The 23,176-nt window shown below is 40.0% G+C and overlaps 1 protein-coding gene across 1 annotated transcript in view; it reads right to left on the bottom strand.

The window, feature by feature from the left end:
- Nucleotides 1-23,176, bottom strand: part of LOC123757333 (beta-alanyl-bioamine nonribosomal peptide synthetase ebony-like) — a 128,937-nt gene that overhangs the window by 49,520 nt on the left and 56,241 nt on the right. Inside the window, exons 6-8 of the mRNA XM_069324126.1 lie at nucleotides 12,027-12,122; nucleotides 11,440-11,579; nucleotides 8,852-8,927 (exon numbers count right to left, since the gene is read on the bottom strand). Of these exons, the coding sequence (XP_069180227.1) occupies nucleotides 8,852-8,927; nucleotides 11,440-11,579; nucleotides 12,027-12,122 (312 nt within the window). The remainder of the gene's footprint in view (nucleotides 1-8,851; nucleotides 8,928-11,439; nucleotides 11,580-12,026; nucleotides 12,123-23,176) is intronic.

The following is a 23,176-nucleotide window of genomic DNA, read 5'->3' as shown; positions in this document are numbered from 1 at the left end:
ATATGTATATATATATATATATATATATATATATATATATTGTGACGGTAACGCGTTGGTGTTCGGCTGTTCAAAAGCTAGGGGTATGGCCTCGTCACATATAGAAAAAAAAAATAGAAATTCTGGAACTTCGTCTGTGGTAAGGTAAGTAGAAGACACAAAACGCAAGTAAATTTTAACAATGAAATTTTAATTACGTTAAAGAAAGCAAAACATGAATAAAATGGACATACAAATTCGTATAATAAAATCAATCAAAGTAATAAGAATAATCAAATGGCAAAATGAAAAGTTACGTTAAGACAAGTGAGCAAATAACAAGAGTATGGCAAACAAAGTAAATAGGTGCCGGAATATTGGCTTCAAGCTATCACTTCTCTTAGTACACGTAAGCCTGGGGCTTAGTCTACCAACGAGACGTGTTAACTTGTCGAAAGCACGGGATATTCTGAAGACTGAGGTCGTGGCGGCCCCAGACATCAAGTAGTATGGTGGGTGGAGTGCAGTTACAGCTGGACTCGCAGCCAATCAGCGAGGAGCCGGCGACAAGACAGGTAGTTTGGTGGTTCGAGGTGGAGCAGGTGTTCCTGGCTGCATACGTTTTGCTCTCTGGCAAACCTTGGAGATGTTGTTGTCGTTGTTGGAAATTTCATCCATACTAGTTTTATATAGATGTATGTATCAACGAACTTTGGAGGGAAGAACAGGCTCAATCTCTTGAAGGAGATTATCGTCACAACTCTCCCCCGAAGCCTGCGGTTCTGGAAGAAGTACGTCGTTATGTGGTGGAGTAATAGATGGAGTCGCTTCTACTTCATAAACTCTGGAGAGATCATTGGCCAAGATGTTGTTGGAATCTTGGTATAGCGTGTCTCCAGGTTGAATTTCTGCAGTTATCAATCCCATAGTAGAAGACGTTGAGATGAGAAGTGGGCGTGCTGCAGGAGGTGTAGGGTGGTGTGGTCCGTGTTGATGGTGGACCGAGCACTTTTCAGGTGTGGAGTGAAGTGCTGGAACTTCAGGATGATGAGTAGTTCCTTGCCAATTGTTCCGTAGTTCCTTGTAGCAGTAGTAGCCGACAGGTGTATTCTCCTCGCCTCGTTGCTGCATCACGACACCACCAACGTCGGTACCACTGGCGTCGACATGGAGGATGAAGGGCTTATCTGACGAGGTGAGAGTGGAATTAGAATATGGCAAAGGAGCACTATTATTATCCTGAAAGTATTTGGGAAGATCATTAAGGATTTCAGAGTTAGAAAGCGCTGACTCCTTGTCAGTGCTTTCGGGAGGAGAAGCTGGGAAGGTCTCACTGTGGATGTAGGGTTCTGTGAAGGTAGAACAGTTAATCAGGACAGTGGGAGGAGTACCATTATATTGCTTCAGGAGGTTGACGTGGCACTTCTGGGTCTTCCGCCGCCTATCTGCAGTCTCTATGACGTAGTTGTTGTTATTTCTGCACTCTTTGACGCGGTAGGGTCCTGAAAACCTGTTTTGTAAAGGTGAACCTGGGATAGGGAAGTATGCTAGAATGAAGTCTCCTGGCTTAAATTTTCTTACTTTGCTGGTCTGGTCGTAATGAGTCTTCATCCTCTCCTGGGCTTTCAATAGATTATCATGGGCAAAGCGGTGGACTCTCTCTAGAATGTGTTGAAGGTTTTGAAGAAACTGGGGCACATTCTGATGCTCACTGAAGGTGGCATCTCGGAGAGAGTCTTTGAAAGCCTCAAGGGGAGTACGGCACTTACGGCCGTAGAGCATCTCATAAGGAGATACTCCTAGGGACTCATTGGGAAGACTTCTGTAAATACACATTATAAGGTCGATTTGCTTATCCCAATATTTAGAGGTTTCACTACAAAACTTTTTCAAGAGTGCTTTGATAGTCTGATGACTACGTTCAAGAGAACCCTGTGAAGCAGGATGATAGGGGCTGGACAATACCTGTTTGATGTTGAACTCCTCCAGTGTCCTTTTGAAGAGATCACTGGTGAAGTTGGTACCACAGTCGCTCTGAATCTCCCTGGGAAATCCGTATTGAGTGAAGATCTTCAATAGATGTTTTACAACCGTAGCAGCCGTGATGTTCTTCACTGTAACTGCTATGGGAAATCTGGTGGTAGGACACAGGATGGTTAAGATATAGGCGTTACCTGAACTGGTCCGAGGTAAAGGACCAACACAGTCTATTATAAGTCTGTGGAAAGGTTCCGCAGGCACCTGTATGGGAATCAGTGGCGCTCTGGGAATGGAGATGTTCGGTTTGCCTGCCATCTGACATGTATGACACTGTTTTACGTACTGTTTGACGCTATTTACCATACCTGGCCAGTAGTAGTCTTGACGAATTCCATGGTAAGTCTTGTTGAAGCCGTAGTGGGAGAGTGCTCCGTGGGCCAGGTGTAGAATAGTGGGCCGCAGGCTGGTAGGAATCACAAGTTGTTCGATGTTGGCCCAATCGTCCTCCTCCTTCAGTTTACTGGGTCTATATCTGCGGTAGAGCAAGTCGTTCTCTAGGAAGAACCCAGGAATACTGTCGGGTTGAGTCTCAGCCTGGAAAAACAATGGTGTTAAAGTAAGATCTTCCCTCTGCAACTTACGGAACTCCAACTTGGTCAGATTCGGGGGTAGTTTCTGAGGGTCTTGAGGGACAGTGGTAGCAGTAGAGTCAGCTGGCTGTGGACGTGCGGCTTATGCACGGGTGGTCACGAGAACCGGAGGAGAAACTTCATCACTCTCTTGAACCTCTGCTGGAACATACGCTAGAATAGGATTAATTGGCACAGAGTTACACACCTGGGGTTTGTCCATGACGATCAGGTTGGTTGGTTGCAGGTCTTCTGCCAAGTCGTTGCCTAGGAGAAGTTGCACTCCAGGCATGGGAAAAGGCTTTTCCCTGACGGCGACTTGGACTTCTCCGTTCACGTAGGGACAATCCAGGTGGACTCTGGCGAGAGGGTATGGAGTGGTAGCAGTGAGGTCAGTGATGAAGACAGTTTCTCCGGTGTAGACGATGTTGGGCACAGCCGACTTCAAGATGATCGATTGAAGAGCCGCTGTGTCCCTCAAGATCTTCAATTTGAAACGTCCCTCCGGATTTGAACCGTTGGCAGAGACAGTTCCAGTATACAGGTGGTTACTGAAAAGAGAAAGATCATTAACATTAACACCAACATTCATCACAGGCTTACCGGACTTAGGAGGAGTTGATTTGGGTTTTTGTGGGTCAGTGGTTCCCTTGTATTGAGACTTACCACACTTGTCTATGGTATGTCCATAGAGTCTACAATACTTGCAGTACAATTGCGAGCCAGCTTGATCGGTGCTCGCTTTCTCGTAACTGTACCACGACTTCTTACTGGAGGATGGTTCGGGTGTCAGCCGGTGGATGAGGCTGTAAGTGTCAGCCGACTTAGCACACTTCAGGTAGTCGGTTTCTTCTTTATCTGCTAAGTATAGACGGACAGGAGGCGGCACACGCCTCAAGAATTCTTCAACAAGCATCAGGTTGACGAGTTCTGTAAAAGTAGAGCCATGTGCTGCTTCCAGCCATTTCATAAAATATCTCCGTTTTGTGTTAGCAAACTCGAGGAAGGTAGTGGTACTTGCCTTCAGGTGGTCACGGAATTTCCTTCGATAACTTTCTGTAGAGAGGAGGTAGGCGTCCAACACTGCTTGTTTCAGAGTCTGGTAGTCATTCTCAGACGCCAAAGTACTGAGTGTGACTGCAGCTCTACCTGTAAGATGGACTCTGAGAAGTGTGGCCCATTGGTCGATAGGCCAACTGAGTTGATTAGCAAGGGTTTCAAAGGTGGTGAAAAACACATCAACTTCTGCTTCTACAAAGGATAGCATTAACTTACTTGCATGTGATATATTAAAACTGACGGGAAGATTGGCAGTAGCTTGCTGGCGTTGAGCGAGGTGTGAAGTTTCCAACGTGTATTCTCGTTGACGACACTCTAGAGCCAGAGTCGCTTGTTGCTTGTCATGTTCACGTTGCATCTCCAACTCGCGTCGTTTTGTTTCAAGCTGTACGCGTTCCCGCTCCTGGAGCATTGCAACCTCACGTTCCTGGAGGGCGAGTTCACGTTCCTTGAGGGCGATTTCACGTTCGTGTTCTTCCTTCCTCAAGGCAGCCTCACGTTCTTGTTCTTCCCTTCGTATGGCAGCCGCTTCTTTTTGCTGCTCACGTTCAATCTTGGCCAGCTCTAGTTTGAGATTCATCGTTGCCAAGTCAGTTTTATCTGCAATATAGTAAGTTTCATGAGTTTCAGAGCCTATCTTACCTTCCTCTAAGAAATGATCCAGCAACAGGTTGTGTAGGTCATTTTTGTTGGCTTGGTAGGGAACTTCTAGTTGATACTCATGTGCAAGAGTTTGTAATTCAGTTCTCTTGGCACGACTTAAAGTCCCTATTTCACCTGCTGGATTTGCACGGAAAGCTTGGAGACGAAACATGGTGAAGTTAGCAAAATAAATGTACAACGAATATACCGTTATAGTGAATGTCAGAAACAGGACAACGTGGCAACTGGTACCTATCCTGTGGTATCTTTAACAATTAAAGTTAAGTACAAGGTGTTAAATGATTAATTTAAATCAAGGGCGCAGGAAATCTTGTACCCGGTACTCATGTAAGAGGATAAGGGCAAGAAAATCCTACTAACAAATGAAACAGTTAATTGCCTCAAAAGTAAAATTGGTAGTCCAAGGATGTAGGCATACCTTGCCGAGTCTCTATAGGACATAAAGCAAGTTTTTCCTACCGAAATTAATATGATACTTACAGAATTAGCGAACTTTTGTGCTCTGAAAAAGTAAGCTAATTCCCTACCGTTGTATGTATCATCATCTCTGACTGACGTGTAGGGGTGCGAGGTGTCAACTGGTGACGAGAACTGCTGCTGAGGTCCCAATTCAGCAACTAAAGTTCAAGCTAGAGGAACTATGGCCCTCTTTGTCCTCCTACAGTCAGATTGCAGAAGATTAGGTGCACTTGACCCGGGGCAGACCACAGTACCAGGGTACCAATGTGATGATCTGTCAAAAATGAGAAATATCCAAGGGACAAAGATGGTAAACACGAGTAATAACACGGAGGGAGAGATGACCAATTAAGAGTATGACTGAGGCCTACAGTCACCACGTAATCCAAAGTTGTCTCACCTTCACCATATGTTACTCTCGTAATGCACAATACACACCGCACCATATAAAAAATGAAATTGAATATGAAAAATAGTAAAAGCTACGTTAACAAAGTTAAATACGCTTACCATTAATTACCACTTGGCACCAGTACCTGAGTGAAGCTCCTAGGACAGGCCCCCATATAATATGTGACGGTAACGCGTTGGTGTTCGGCTGTTCAAATGCTAGGGGTATGGCCTCGTCACATATAGAAAAAAAAATAGAAATTCTGGAACTTCGTCTGTGGTAAGGTAAGGAGAAGACACACAAAACACAAGTAAATTTTAACAATGAAATTTTAATTATGTTAAAGAAAGCAAAACATGAATAAAATGGACATACAAATTCGTATAACATGCACTGAGATAACTCACGATGAGCTACTGGATGCTATAAAAAGTGGCAGCTCTACTGCTCCGGGAAAAGATGGAGTAACGTATGACATACTTAATTATTTAGCCGGTATGAAACCTAGTCCCCTTACTTGATTTGTTTAATATGAGTTATAGAGAGGGAAAGTTACCAAGAAAATGGAAAGAGGCTGTCATCATTCCTATCCCTAAGTCTAACGGAGGCTACAGACCTGTCTCCTTAATATCCTGCTTTTGTAAAATGATGGAAAGGATTTTGTTAAATAGGCTACTCTACCTTGTAGGTGATAACATGTCCAGTAATCTCTTTGGTTTTATCAAAGGCAAAAGTACTGCGGATTGTCTCTTAAAGTGTTTGTCTAATGTGGATGACAATTGTAGAGTTTTTGTTGATCTACAAGGAGCATTTGATAAAGCCAATGGGGAAGTAATCTTATACGAATTAGCCAATCTGGGAATAACAGGGAGATTGCTACACTGGATAAGGGATTATCTACAAGGCAGAAAAGGTCAGGTGTATTACCAGGGTTACATGTCTGAGGAACGGAGGTTTCAGTTAGGTACCCCACAAGGGGGAGTATTAAGTCCCACCTTATTCAATGTATTAATGAACAGATTAGCATCAGAGATGTATCCTCCAGGGGTCACGACGATCATATATGCTGATGACATTCTTATACAAGGCACTTCTGGGAACAAAATTCAAACTGCTCTTAACATACTTGGTACAACCTGTCACAAGTTAGGCTTAGTTATAAATGCAGATAAAACCAAATACGAGTATAGGAAACGAAGAAATATAACACTTACTCTAAATGGTGTGGAACTGAGCCGTGTTCAGAAGTACAAGTATCTGGGCATGTATGTTGGATACACATGTGAGAGTAAAAATGCTGAAATAAATCATATCAGCACCTTATGTAAAGCCCGTCTGCATCCTCTGAAAGCACTGGCTTTTTCTGGTAAAGGTGTTGGGGTACCTATCTTGCGGATGTTATACATAAGTACTGTTCGGTCCCTGATAGACTACGCAGCACCTGTATTGTCTTACACAGGCCAAGGCAGAATTAAAAAAATTGAGCTGATACAGAACGAGGCTATGAGGATTATTCTTGGATGTCAAAGAAATGCAATGATTGAAATAATGAGAATGGAATTAAATTTACAGAGTGTGTGTGATAGAGTCCGTGACATTAACACTAGAGTATCTATTCGTTTCATGTAGAGAAAAGGAGTGGATAAGCTGTTTGAGAGCGTTCAGACCTGCTTGAGTGACGTACACACTTCCAGGAAACTGAGGGAGACACGCTACACGAGGGGATTAGCTCATGACCTCAGGGAATACGACGTACTTGACTGCTGTGAACCCTCTCGACAGTGTAATATGTCTGCTCCCTGGAAAGTACGGAAAATAGACGTCGAAATTGTACCCCTCAAGGCGAAAAAGATTCATCATGAACCGGGACAATTACGGTGTTTGTATGGAAGCATGATATCTCGGTTACCAAGAGGCAACAGTTTACATGTATATTGCGACGGGTCGGTGGCGGAGGATGGCAGGGCAGGGTGTGGTGTCCTAATAAGGGATTATATGGAGTTTGGGACTGTGGACAGGATAATTGAACTCCGGCTTAGTAATTATATATCATCCACACAAGCTGAACTGCAGGCCATTCTGGCGTGTTTGGAGGAAGTACGTCATGATGACAAAAATGTTTTTGTATTTATCGATAGCCGAGGAGCACTGGAGTCCTTAAACAGTCGAAACCCAGTCTTCATGTCTATAGTTGAGGACTGTAAGAGAAGAATAACTGAGATACAGCTGAAAGGTTAGTGTGAAATTCATGTGGATTCCATCTCATGTTGGAATAGTGCTCAACGAGGTGGCGGATGACTTGGCCAAACGTGCCACATCAAAACCACAAGTTGACATTGAATGTGAATTCACAATGAGACAAATAAGAAGCAAAATCAGAATTATTCAGGCACAGGCGGGAGTGGAGAGGAGAGAGATAATGTATGAGAGTAGTCAAACCATGCAACACTACATGTATGTGAGTCAAAACACCCATTTCACTTATGGTAAAAGGAGAAATGCTTGGAGTGACTCTGTGTACATGTGGCTCAGGCTTGGGTACAATTATTACTGGGAATACGGGTTAGATGTTCATGATAATGACACGAGGTGTAAACTATGTGGTATGTTAAGGTCTCACACCCTGGACCATTATGTTCTCGATTGTCCGTTGATTAATGTATATAGAAACACTGAGATAGGACTGTTCCTGAACAAATAGCCTGGATGTGTCACAACGGAAAGGTTGATGATATTCTTGAGAGATATAAGAATTTTGCACCAAGATTGTAATATTTTGTTGAATTATCTGCATGTCTCTTGCAAATTGTCTATACAGTATACCTAGGTCATAAAAGTATTTGTGTGTACGTCTGATAACATACTCCTTGTGAAGGAGGAAATGTATATGTTTACCTCTCAGAATGTTTGGCAATATGTTTATTTGTGATGTGTGTCTATGTATATATTAACACGTTGTACTGAATGGGGTTAGAATAGCTTGAGCTACCTCATCCCTTTGTGTGTATTTTACCTCAATAAACTTATTTCAATTTCAATTTCAATTCGTATAATAAAATCAATCAAAGTAATAAGAATAATCAAATGGCAAAATGAAAAGTTACGTTAAGACAAGTGAGCAAATAACAAGAGTATGGCAAACAAAGTAAATAGGTGCCGGAATATTGGCTTCAAGCTATCACTTCTCTTAGTACACGTAAGCCTGGGGCTTAGTCTACCAACGAGACGTGTTAACTTGTCGAAAACACGGGATATTCTGAAGACTGAGGTCGTGGCGGCCCCAGACATCAAGTAGTATGGTGGGTGGAGTGCAGTTACAGCTGGACTCGCAGCCAATCAGCGAGGAGCCGGCGACAAGACAGGTAGTTTGGTGGTTCGAGGTGGAGCAGGTGTTCCTGGCTGCATACGTTTTGCTCTCTGGCAAACCTTGGAGATGTTGTTGTCGTTGTTGGATATTTCATCCATACTAGTTTTATATAGATGTATGTATCGACGAACTTTGGAGGGAAGAGCAGGCTCAATATATATATATATATATATATATATATATATATATATATATATATATATATATATATATATATATATATATATATATATATATATATATATATATATATTTAATGTACACGATAAAACACATTGAGATTTCTTTTACTCTTTTGCAGTGGCAGCTGAGTGCGACACTCACCTGGCCATTTGTGAATGTCTCAAAGAAGGAATGTAACAAGTCTGATGTGAGCACTTCACCAGAACACACCCACAGCCTGTGGACAAAAATTTGACTATAAAATACCTATACTGTACATCTTTTTTTTTACAATCATGTATTTTTATAAAGTATTCTTATTACTAAATTGTTATTAATTTAGGAAAATCACACCAATTATAAACCCCTAATTTTTCCTGTTCCCCTTGAAATTATCGAACCTTTGAAAAGGCTGAACAATTTGGAGGTTACTGATCCACACCACTTCTTTAATTTATTTATTTATTTATTTATATACAAGAAGGTACATTGGGGGTTAACAGAGAACATAGAGTTTAAGTTGAAATTACATTTTTGTAAAGCCACTAGCACGCAAAGCGTTTCAGGCAAGTTCTCTAAACTAATCTTAAAGCAGATCTTTAAACTAACAGATAATTTTTAGAGAATTAACAGTAAAATTGACAAAAAAAAATTACAGGCACATAGCAATAATTTTTTACACCAACGCAAATTAGAATAATACACAGTAATAGAAATACACAATAATGAAGAAGGATTACTAGATACAATTAGGAAAACATCTCAGGGTTATATATTGGGAAAACAACTCAAGGTTATACATTGGTTCACTGAAGCACAATATGTGGATCATTACAAGGAATAATGCAGGAGAATATGCACTCAGTACAACAACCATGATATCAGATGATCTAAGATTACAATGGTAAAGAATATGGCTTAGGTACAAATAATGGGGGATTGGGTAGCACTAGAAACAATGTGAAGATAAAGCACTAGGTAGAAGACTATGAAGATGAAATTAGGTACTTTTTGGTTTTATTTTTGAATAAGGCAAAAGTTGGACAACTTTTCAATACATTAGAGAGTGAGTTGCATAGACTAGGTCCCTGTATTTGCATAGAGTGTTTACACAGATTTAGTTTGACTCTGGGGATATCAAAGAGATATTTATGTCTGGTGTAGTGATTATGTGTTCTATTACATTTGTCCAGGAAGAGTTTCAGAGCAGGGTTTGCATTTAAGAAAAGCGTTTTATACATGTAATTGACACAAAAGAATGTATGAAGTGAATTATGTTTAGCATATTTAGGGATTTAAACAAAGGGGGCGGTGTTGTCTGAAAGCAGTGTGTTATTATCCAGATAGCAGATTTCTGCTGGTTGATGATGGGCTTGAGGTAGTTTGCAGAGGTTGAACCCCAAGCACAGATATCATAAGTAAGATAGGGATAGATAAGTACATAATAGAGTGATAGGAGAGCAGAGTAGGGTACATAGTATCTGAACTTAGAGAGTATACCAACTGTTTTAGAAATCATTTTTAGTTATTTGTTGAATGTGGGTGCTGAAGCTGAGTCTCTTGTCTTGGTAAAGGCCAAGAAACTTTTCATAAGTTTTATTGCTAATGTTTACATTATCTATCTGAAGCTGAATTCAATTTGTTGATTTGTTTCCAAATAAGATGTAGTAGGTATTTTCTATGTTTACTGTGAGTTTGTTGGTTGACATCCATAAGTGGGCTCTTTTTTAATTCATTGTTACAACATTATTTAATATAAGTGGGTTGGGGTCAGAGTAGATGAGAGTAGTATCATCAGCAAACAAAATAGGCTTAAACATGTTAGAGACATTAGGCAGATCATTAATGTATATAAGAAACAGGAGGGGTCCTAGGATGTTGCTCTGTGGCACCCATACGGTTAGTGGTAGAGTAGGAGAGGTTATCTCATTAATGGCTACATATTGGTGTCTGTCACTAAGATAGGATCGGATATAGTTCAGGGCAAGGCCACAGATTACATAATGGGGGAGTTTAAGTAAGAGGTAGTTAAAGTTAACAGTATCAAAAGCCTTTCTTAGGTCAATGAAGCGTCCAACAGGTCAGATGTCATGCTTTATCACCGATAGGATTTTAATCCCATGGAATTGCCTACCTGACCGGGAGCTGGTCGGCCGAGCGGACAGCACGCTGGGCTTGTGATCCTGTGGTCCTGGGTTCGATCCCAGGCACCGGCGGGAAACAATGGGCAGAGTTTCTTTCACCCTATGCCCCTGTTACCTAGCAGTAAAATAGGTACCTGGGTGTTAGTCAGCTGTCACGGGCTGCTTCCTGGGGGTGGAGGCCTGGTCGAGGACCGGGCCGCGGGGACACTAAAAGCCCCGAAATCATCTCAAGATAACCTCAAGATAACCAAGATAACCTGTTGAAGCCCTAAATTCCAAAATACTGTTGGAATTCAGAATCCAGCTGGATAAAATCAGGAAAATGGGAGGGGGGCAATGCCAAGCTTCCACTTTCCTGTCCTTATGAAAGCTACTAGAGATACAGTGACCATCAGGTAAATTCAGGAAACATTTCACTCTACAGAAATTTCTCTCTCCTCAGAGGGGGAAGTATTACCTACAAATAAAATCTTTTTTGTTTCATTTACACTGTTGTCAGGAATTTATTTCTTCTCCACACAAACACCCTTTTCTTTAATATATGTTTGAAGTGCAGCATGATATTATGAATACTGCACTTTACTGAGAAGACTAGCTGGTTCATACCTAAGAGATGACAGCTTTGGAGACTCATCTGCAGAGCAGTGTAGTAAAATGGATCTCAACAAGCTTGGCACTAACACCAGCCTTCCAACTTTCTCTTTCTCCAGCACGGCCACCATCTCATCCACAGCCCGAGTCACGGCCTGTTGATCAAAATTAGTGTCTTTTGGTTAAATGTTTTAAAATATTTTATGGGGAAGAGAATTTTTAAAGGGAAAGCGCCAAGCCATTGCGACTATATAGCACTTGGAAGGGGTCAGGATAAGGATTTGGGATGAGATGGTGGGGAAGGAATAGTGCTCAACCACTTGGACGGTCGGGGATTGAACGCCGATCTACATGAAGCGAGACCGTCACTCTACCGCCCAGCCCAAGTGGTTGGGCACTCCATTCTCCATTCCGAACCATAAAAACAGGGAAACATACAGTATTGTCAACCACTTTTTAACTTACATAATCCTGTCTTGTATAAGATAGAATTACTCTAGGGCAAACCTGCTTTCCAAACTGTTACGAACTGAGCTTGGCCCTAGTGGCCGAGTTCAGAAAGCAGGGTGACCTCTCTAGTATACTGTTGAACTCGCTCTTACCTTAGGGATGACGACCACTTGGTGGCCAGTTAACAGCGGGCCAAAAATCTCGCCGATGGAGTCCGCAAATGTGAGAGTTGTTTTAAAGCAACACACCTGCAAGGGTTAAGTACTGTAATTACATTCAGAATTTATAATTATTCATTATTTTTATATAATTCTATAATAAATTTTTGTTTATGAAATTAAAATTTTAATCGTGATTTACTGATCAATATTTAAACTGAAGAACCAGCATTATAAGAGGCAAGTGTTTTATACCATGCATCTACGGTTTATAATTTTTAAGCAATTTAATTTTCTTTCAAACAGTGCATATACTGTAGAAAAGTGCCAATGAGAGATGGAACAGGCTAGAAGGGGGTGCCATCTCATTTATGATCTCTTCTCATTAAAAAAGTTTTGGAGTGGCAATATTGTCATAGAAATAGATAAAAAAATTACATTGCTCCTATTATTTTATGGAAATAAATATACAGTAATGGATAAAACCACAAATATCATTCTGTGCATAATGTGAAAAAATTGTGAAAATAATATACTGTATTGTACAAGCTTAATGGAGTAATACCTAAATGAGTAAATTAAAATGTTGAATTGTTGAAGAGATTTAGGAAATGAAATTTTTTTTTAAATAATAGGAGACTGCAATTTTTGCAACAGAACATGGTAAGTAATTTTATAATTGTAGAAGTGTGAGAGCCAAAATTTAGTAATTAATGTTCAAAGTAACATCAAACACAGGTCCATTTGCCTCTTCTCATGCAAGATGAGAAGAGGCAAACAGAGCTGGTTACATAAATTTACTTTTTGTTTTCTCTTTTAAACTGGTTGAGAGAAGAACAATGTTTAAATCTCATTAAGGAGGCCATTCCAGAGTTTAGGACTGTGGGGTGTTTCTTTTTTGCTTTCACGACTGCAATGCGTACGTCGCCAATGTACATGTGGCAGACGCTTCACGAAGCTGTCGGAATTAGCAGAATAGAAAATACGAGAGCAACCATACAGGGCTTGGGAGCAAGGTCGAGTTAGAGTCCTTGAGGGTCTCATCTCAGACTAGCCTCACCTGGTCCTGCTCCACGTTGATCGTTGGAATCTCCTCAATGATTTAACCCTTTAAGGGACTCCTAGGGTCCTCATCACATTTATAGTTTAGTGACTTATAGGCAACTCGGTGTTGAAGACACTTAGAGCTGAAGGCTTGTGTAATATTGGCAGTATTCAGAAGTGGTTCAACGGAAACACCGCATATAGCTTAACAGTAGTTTATTACTAACTTAACCACTAATACACAGGGTGCTTGATTTACTTTAGATTGGCGTCAGCAAAGCTATGGTTATATTAGCGAGGCTCTTGACGTCTGGCTAAACGACTCGTATCCACTCTTGGAGAAACACCTAACTTAACACAGTTGGCAGCCAATCATTAACACGGCAACCTAACTACCGGTATGCAATGGGATCACAAGAGTTCCAACCGGATACTCGGTAATGATGATATGCAATAAATCAACAAATACACTGTCAATGGGACAGACAATAACATGCACAATAATATTATCACACAATAACTAAATGTGTGGTGTATGTGAAGCTCACATTCACAGACAGTGAAATGCAGTGATACCACACAGATAAACACGCATTCACCGTCGATTCACCTATGACCTGTGACAGGTATGAGAAGGTGAGAACTGTGGTTGATTCCTCAGATCAACACAGACACAATATAACAATGACAAGATTCTTGTACTTACAGATAGGTACCATTCCTTACTCACTCACTCACTCAGGCACATTTACACAAGCACTCGTAGATGGCCTGACAGCTGGCTTCACTCATAGACACGGAGGGTACTTGCAGTAGGGCGCGGGCTGTATGCTTAACAGACAGACACCCGCACACACACTGGCGCTGACGATGAGTAAGGTGGTGACGTCACGTAGTGTTGGAAATTTCCAACACCGAATACAACACTGTTGTATTCTCATTACTTATTACTAACTCTACTAATTATTGTAGTAAGTAAAATTAACACCACGTAGAATTCTCATGTACTAATAATTTCATCTGTGCAGTAGGCTAGAATTCTCACATCATCCGACGCCAGTATTGCGTCAGATTTCCTTACAATAAACACATTATATCCAATGTATCTGAGAATTAAATTCGATTCTCTATAACCAAGGCATTCTGTATGATAATTAATTACAGATGAATTGTCCTCCAACTAAAAGCCGAATAGAGCGTTGGAGTCATAGCGATTATCTAGTAATAAAAGTTAACAACACATGTGAATGCCATGGGGAGACATTAATTCCTCTCCCTTATACGTTTACTATCACTAAATTGGCAAATAATAATATTGTCCTCTTCTAAATAATAAACCCGTCCAGTCTTCAACATTTCAAGCGTAAATGCGAGAAATACTAATATTCATGACAATAATTTGTCTAATGAACGCGAGACGCGGCGTGGGGTGGAGAGGCACGCCAGTACACGTGGAGGGAAGCTTTGAGACAGACCTACCCGTATCGTGCTCACGAGGAGATGCCATTGCCCAGCCATCAGGGTAGACGTTAGCCATCCTCAGATGAAAGTCGCCACTGTGAGGCGTGAACAATCTTGCAGATAATATCTTCAACTGGTGCTGGTGTAACATAAGGAACCTTTTTAATCTGGTTCTTGACTACACGTGACCAGCCAGTGAAGCGCGCCATTATCCAGGATAAGCTGAAGCCGGAGCCTGGGACGCGAATTTCGGCAATCTTAAAACTTATAGTGCCCATATTAGCTAAGTATCTTCTCTTTATTTGATGCATCCGGTAAAGTGTAGTGTAGTAGCTGGGTGATTGACCGTGACGACGCATGTTAACACCAAACCACAGGTTATTAATTATTTATCACCTGTAACTCGTAATTTCTTGAATATAGAGATTCAGTAGTTTAATTAGTTGCTACTGTAAATATTTGTCTTGCAGCACGTGAGAAGAATTCTCCCTGCCGCCTTCTCCCATGTTAATCCATCGCATTCGTCAGCCAGCCGAGCCCAGGGAATTAGAGGAAACGTCGTGGCTTACATAAAGGAATCGTCTTTAAGCTAAGATTTCTTTGTATTTATTCATGAAATTTCTGAAATTACTTACACGCAGAATTCCTTTGGATTAACATGTGTTTATTGTGACTATCATTACTATACTTATAATCTATGTTCCCATTCATGGTAATGACATTAGTTTCACTATAATTCATAGGATTAGATTATTATAATTTGGATTAGTGAACGAACCACACTAGTTCCTGGACGTACTGACTTCCAGTAATAACCCCCCAATGTAGGTGTTTGAGGGTTTGATTCATTTAATTATACAGCCCATTAATTATTTTTATGATCATATTCTCTAGTATTTTATCCATAGTTACTGGTTCATCTAGGAATTATCTAATGATCAGAAATTCTCAGTTTCCCTCTTTACTATAAAAGCGGGTGGTCCTTCGTAATTTTATTTACTACATTAATATTTAAATAATCAGATTCAAACCCCAAATGTCCCACATTATGGTCCTTATCGAACCGGATAGGCATTAAATTTATAATTAAAATATTAATCATTAATAACTAATCCTTGTGTGATAGAAGCTAGACTAACTATTTAATTAATTGTGTCAACTAACAGTGTAACACATCAGTTAGTCCAGATCACACTAACATATTGCTACTTTCACCTCATGTATAAGGTAGCTTTAGTGGGTCATAGCCAATTACCCACAACATTTAGACCTACACTTCATACTGAAGTAGAATCCTTAGGTCACCAAGAGCAACAGCTCATAACCTTATATTAATCACTAACACCAATTAAGTGTTAACCATTTAGGCTATACCAATGTTTCAATATATGGCTGTCAGCAGACTGTCCATTATAGCCTGAATCCATGTTATAATTACTGATCCACTCAAGTCAGTGGATCATTAACATTTAGGGATCCAGTATACTAATATAAATTACTGATCTCATACTAGTTAATCACTACTAACCCTGATAATATTTTATTCCACAATTAGGAGTACATTTAGGAGTTAGATAATATTTACGGCAGTAGAATACTTGCCAAACACAATTAATTCTTTTGTGTTCATTTAATTTCTTATACACATAATTATACGAGTGTATATTATATAAAATACAAAAACCCAAAAACACAGCACAATTATTTGCACATTACTGCACCATAATATAATCTTTGCCAACCTTCATTAGGTAGCAATTTAGGCTGTGATTGTGTTGAATTTGGCACAAGCACAGACTAAATATAGTTGTAGTTTCTTAAGTAGAAATTCTCACGACTAGGCTTGAGCTAGTTAGTGATATATATTATTCTTTTGTGCTGACCCTATCAAGGGTGGGATTAACCATTTATTGTGTAATTATTTTATAGCATATTTCCATGTATGTCTTTGAGTGTTACTGTAAGTCCACTACCCATCTGAGGCTGATTTAGAAGAGCTAAGCTGAGGAACACCTGTAGTGAGACCAAGGTACCACTCAAATCTTAGTTGCTTATTATTAGGTAGGTAGCTAACCTCTAAATGAGGTAAATTACAACCAGCCTCAAGAAATACCAGGCTGTCAATACTTATACCTGCTCTACATCAAGGAGCAGACACCATAGCTATACCACTAGCTATATAAGCCTTATAAGGCTCAAATTTACATCCAGAATGGATACTTCTGAAATATTAAAGAGAATCAGTATTATCCTGAGAAGTCTCCAAAAGTACCTATCAAGACGACTTAACGACTGCGACAACTGTTTAGAAAACAATCCAATTGACTTCTTTGAGTTCAACCTCTACACAGAGGCAGCTAACGAAAAATATGTCCAGGTGAAGGAGACCATCGAGGCTTATAAAGACAAACTCTTTAGCAGTAATACTGACCCAGACGAATTAAGTCAGATCGAATATGATCTTGATGAATATGAAGATACCATTCAAGACAAGCTAGATCACTATAAAAGAGTGCTTGCGAAACAAAATGATCCTGATTGGATAGAACGTTTTTGTAGAAAAACTACAACCAAGCAAGCACACAGCTCACATGAAATACATGAGCTACCTCAAGATGAGGAGAATCCTCTAATCAATGCTGATCATTACACAGGATTCACAACTGAAGTTCAGCCTTCATTTTCTAACCTCTCATCTAATACAGCTTCATGTGATGATTTGTTTACTGAGTCTGACCAATTTTCAGACCACTCTTCTCCATGTTCCCTGGATTCTATAAGTTCAATACATAAGGCTACTGAATTAACTAGCTTACCACAAGAACCCAGAGAAACAAGTGAAGCTGCAGATGAAACAAGTGAAGCTGCAGATGAAACAAGTGAAGCTGCAATAATCAGTGAATCTGAACCAGAAAATGATAAAGCTAATGCTGCAGCAGCAGTCGAAGCTATAATTAAAGCTGAGGCTACAGAAGAAGCCTTAAGCAACACAAGTAATGGTCACAATTGCTCACAACAGCCTTCTAAAGTAAGTGCTAACAATGAGAAGACTATTATAAACCTTGTGCACCAATTATTAAATTTATCTTCACCAGAACAATCAGTTGACTCCTTACAAGCCTTTAGTTTTCAGCTTGAGTCACTGATAAATTCTTTCAGTAAAGAGGTGGATCACACAACTACTGAGTGGATGACTAAAATTATCATCCAAAGAAAATTGTCTGGTGACACACTTAATAAATTATATGTATACCAGAATGGTAATACCCTGTCAATGCAGGATATATTTACAGGTTTGCGTAATATGAGCAATCATACAGCAGACCAGGCAATTATTGCTAAATCTGAATGCACCAAAACTGTACCTACATCAGTTTCCTTACCCGAAACTCCTAAAGTGACACTGTCACTAGGTAACAAAGGTGCTAATAATCAATGTAACAACAATCAGTCAAACACTGATTCATCAGTGAGGCCTAAGAGCCCCACAGGTGCTCCTAAGAGTCCCACAGGTGCTCCTAAGAGACCTAATAGTCCAAAGAGCACTCCCAAGAGCCTGTTAATGGTTCCCCAGAGTACACCAAGTACTCCCAAGAGAATAAATAACAAGCAAATGCAAGCAGCAAAACCATCACCACCTGCAAATACTGTTTTACCTAAACCGGTAACCCCTAAACGATCTGCAGGATGGGGAATGTGCTTGTTTTGCAATCAAAAACATTCTCTGTACAAATGTACCAATTATCCTAATAGAGACACAAGAGTCAGACGACTCAAACAGTTACACAAATGTACTAGGTGTCTGAAACCACATAATATTAACAGCTGTGAAACCCCACTGAACACCTGCAATAGGTGTAAAAGGGGCAAGCATCATGCTGCACTGTGCAAATTAGTTAGGACTAATTATGTCAATCCTAGAATAGGAGGTAGAGAATCTACACCAGTACAGTGCTGCAAGGTGCGAGATGTGTACAGCGTAACTTCACAAGCATCTCAAGTGGATGCTGCTTTGCCTTCTGCCCAACTTCAAGTGAAGAACAGAGGAGCCAAGATCACCATACGTGGACTATTTGATCAAGGTTCCCAGAGAACTTTCATTACTCAAAGGGCAGCAGAGGCACTTAATTTACAACCAATAGGACAGGTAAAATTAAACTTGTCAGGGTCCATGATAAATCGAGGAACCCATGAATACTCAGTAGTTCAACCGCTTGTACGACTAGGTAGTCATGCCAAGGCTGTCCAAGCCATTGTTGTAGATCAAATACCTTTAGACTTAAATATTAAGGGTCTGGGGTACACAGCCCACTTCCTGCAGGAACGTGAAATTAATTTGGCTGACAACAAGTTAACGTCTGACAGCCTTAACAATGTAGATGTACTAGTAGGAGCCGACTACTATTACCAGTTCATAACTGGACATGTTAAACGATTGGGAATGAATATGCTCCAATCTGCAAGTGGCTACTTACTTACTGGTAAAGTTCTGAATGTGAACAAGCCTAAACCTGCCAACAATAATAAATTAGTCAGCAGTAAATCAATTCTCCAGCAGCAAGCTAAAAGGAGAAACGCAGCTGAGTAATAAACTCAGATTGAATGTAGTGCAATTGATACTCGCCGAGATGTTTCATAGCTCTCAGTGAAAACCAATGGTCCGTACTCAAACAAGTACAAGTCACAGCGACCAAACTATTGAATTCACTGCAGACCTGGAATTATTCTCGACAGGTAGTAATTGACCACACTCAGTCTTCCTAGGTAAATTGTAATGTTGGGCTATAGAATCTAGTACTCCCTAGGTAATTAATAATGTTAGGCTAGAGAATCTAGCACTCAATGCCACTGGCATTTCCTGAATTTAGTAATACTATGAAGTCATCAAGCAACTTCAGTAATTATAAATTCACTAGGACCACTGGTCCACTATACTTGCGCTTAAAGGTTTGCCAAGAAAACCTTCTTAATACCATGTTTTCTGCACTAAGAGTTAGTGATAAATACTTGCATTAATTTGTTTGAGTTGATTTTCTTTCGTTTCTGCTTATTTAGTGTAGGAGCGCAGCACGAACAAACTTGCAAACTTACTAATACGTAAGCGAATTTACAGAGAACTAATATGTTTAATGCATTATCGTTAAACATCAGCATTGTTAATTAACATGCTTCATGAGCTTAATATAGCTCACCTTAGAATTAACGTAATAATATGAGTGCTTGTTCCCCATGCGCATACGAGCTTAATATTGCTCGCCATGACAATCGAACGCTTTAATGTTCCCCATGCCATGATAATTGAATGAGACAATACTCCACCTCGTTAATTCGAGTTCAATATAGCTCCCCATGTTAACGAGCTCAATATAGCTCACCATGTTGACGAGTTCAATGTAACTCACCCTGTTAGCACTGCTAACGAGCTCACTGCAGCTCACCCTGTTAGCACTGCTAACGAGCTCACTGTAGCTTACCATGTTCACGAGTTCAATATAGCTCGATCTGTTAATGAGCTCAATACTGCTCACAATGTTAATTCGAGTACATTTTGCTCACAATTAGCTTAGTCCCTTACTTAGGTAGGTTAGAAATTCAAACCATTTATTTAAGTAGGTTTAGGGACTTTAGTAGTGTCAACTGAGTACTAGCCTAATCTGTACTCACCATTAATTACAGTTGACTATACTTATAGAGACTGATTTAATAAACTCAAATTCATGTAAAGGTGATTTTGTATTAACAAGTTTACAGTGTCAAGCCTATGAGTTACCATTTAATTAGCTCATAAGTCAGAATGACTAGGCTACTAATCTCACTGTCGACTCAGAATTTTCCTTGATTTTAATGAATAAACTTTTCAGTTCTCTACTTTCCTATTATTTTAGCTAGTTAGCAAATTAGTTGTACCATCAGTCAGAATGACTACTGCACGGCAGTGCACATTAAATTCAATTTCCTCATTTGAATTTGGGGTGATCATGATGCTGCGTGATGTTATTGTCTAGTAACCCAATAGTTACAAGTCACAGCGACCCTAGAGAGTGACCTTACTGTAGTGTCATAGTCTCCTTGATCTTGAATGACTAATAATATTTTATTGTATAATTATACAATAGTGTTATCAGTTCTTAGGAACTGATAACTTATTCTGAGTTTACCTACGATTCAGCAGCTACGTAATACACCATTACATGTCACTGCGACCCTAGTTGTTGAGTTTATTGTGAGCTTTAGAGGGTTCCTAATTACCGATAATTTAATCATTTAATGTTTCAATATTTAATACATGTTTCCACTAAGGGAAACTACAAGCCTATTATAAGTTCTCAACTAAGAGCAATTCTTTAATTATTGTGTAGGCTATAAATAACATGTTTCATTTGACATGTAAATAGCAAGACTCAAGTTCTTGTAAGTCCTTGATAAATCCGGGACGTTCGTTATGTGTGTACTAACATACTAATGTACTAATCTTAATATCACTTCGGGATAGGTCAGTACTCCACAGTACACTACGACCCTAGAATCCTCCCACCGGAGTTATGTTGGAAATTTCCAACACCGATTACAACACTGTTGTATTCTCATTACTTATTACTAACTCTACTAATTATTGTAGTAAGTAAAATTAACACCACGTAGAATTCTCATGTACTAATAATTTCATCTGTGCAGTGGGCTAGAATTCTCACGTCATCCGACGCCAGTATTGCGTCAGATTTCCTTGCAATAAAAACATTATATCCAATGTATCTGAGAATTAAATTGATTCTCTATAACCAAGGCATTCTGTATGATAATTAATTACAGATGAATTGACCTCCAACTAAAAGCCGAATAGAGCGTTGGAGTCATAGCGATTATCTAGTAATAAAAGTTAATGTCATGAGTGAATGCCATGGGGAGACATTAATTCCTCTCCCTTATACGTTTACTATCACTAAATTGGCAAATAATAATATTGTCCTCTTCTAAATAATAAACCCGTCCAGTCTTCAACATTTCAAGCGTAAATGCGAGAAATACTAATATTCATGACAATAATTTGTCTAATGAACGCGAGACGCGGCGTGGGGTGGAGAGGCACGCCAGTACACGTGGAGGGAAGCTTTGAGACAGACCTACCCGTATCGTGCTCACGAGGAGACGCCATTGCCCAGCCATCAGGGTAGACGTTAGCCATCCTCAGATGAAAGTCGCCACTGTGAGGCGTGAACAATCTTGCAGATAATATCTTCAACTGGTGCTGGTGTAACATAAGGAACCTTTTTAATCTGGTTCTTGACTACACGTGACCAGCCAGTGAAGCGCGCCATTATCCAGGATAAGCTGAAGCCGGAGCCTGGGACGCGAATTTCGGCAATCTTAAAACTTATAGTGCCCATATTAGCTAAGTATCTTCTCTTTATTTGATGCATCCGGTAAAGTGTAGTGTAGTAGCTGGGTGATTGACCGTGACGACGCATGTTAACACCAAACCACAGGTTATTAATTATTTATCACCTGTAACTCGTAATTTCTTGAATATAGAGATTCAGTAGTTTAATTAGTTGCTACTGTAAATATTTGTCTTGCAGCACGTGAGAAGAATTCTCCCTGCCGCCTTCTCCCATGTTAATCCATCGCATTCGTCAGCCAGCCGAGCCCAGGGAATTAGAGGAAACGTCGTGGCTTACATAAAGGAATCGTCTTTAAGCTAAGATTTCTTTGTATTTATTCATGAAATTTCTGAAATTACTTATACGCAGAATTCCTTTGGATTAACATGTGTTTATTGTGACTATCATTACTATACTTATAATCTATGTTCCCATTCATGGTAATGACATTAGTTTCACTATAATTCATAGGATTAGATTATTATAATTTGGATTAGTGAACGAACCACACTAGTTCCTGGACGTACTGACTTCCAGTAATAACCCCCCAATGTAGGTGTTTGAGGGTTTGATTCATTTAATTATACAGCCCATTAATTATTTTTATGATCATATTCTCTAGTATTTTATCCATAGTTACTGGTTCATCTAGGAATTATCTAATGATTAGAAATTCTCAGTTTCCCTCTTTACTATAAAAGCGGGTGGTCCTTCGTAATTTTATTTACTACATTAATATTTAAATAATCAGATTCAAACCCCAAATGTCCCACACGTAGTAGTGAGGGCGGCGGGCGCCTCGAGGTACTGAGGTACTGGGGTACACGCTCGTGGCGGCTGGCGGCGGCTGTGGTACCATGCAGGTACACTTGTGGTAAAGTCACACACAGGTTACTTAGGCGGCGGCACTGCCTTAGTTCACTCTAAGTCATTCACAACGATCTTTGTCACCAGGGGTTACCTGATACCAGTCTGTTTCGCTCTGGAGATTTGTCACTTTAGGCTTCTGAATAATATATTCACACTCGTGATTCTGGGCGAGTGTATAGTATATTCTTCAGATGCTGAGATAACTTGACGGTGAGAAAGAAACGGTGTTCAATCTATTGGCCGGTAGAACAGAACACGTTCTCTAGGTTTGGTGTCCCTCACTTGAATGGTTTTTGAAGGGGTGCCGGGCATCTCGTGGCACACAACACAAAAAGAGTTACAATTTGACCAATAGCATTGCAGCAATTGGGCGGGAACCAATCATAATGA

Source organism: Procambarus clarkii, chromosome 13 (assembly GCF_040958095.1).
Source record: "Procambarus clarkii isolate CNS0578487 chromosome 13, FALCON_Pclarkii_2.0, whole genome shotgun sequence".
Taxonomy (NCBI): domain Eukaryota; kingdom Metazoa; phylum Arthropoda; class Malacostraca; order Decapoda; family Cambaridae; genus Procambarus; species Procambarus clarkii.
The sequence above is the reverse complement of the archived record's forward strand: the minus strand, read 5'-3'. Positions and strand labels throughout refer to the sequence as shown.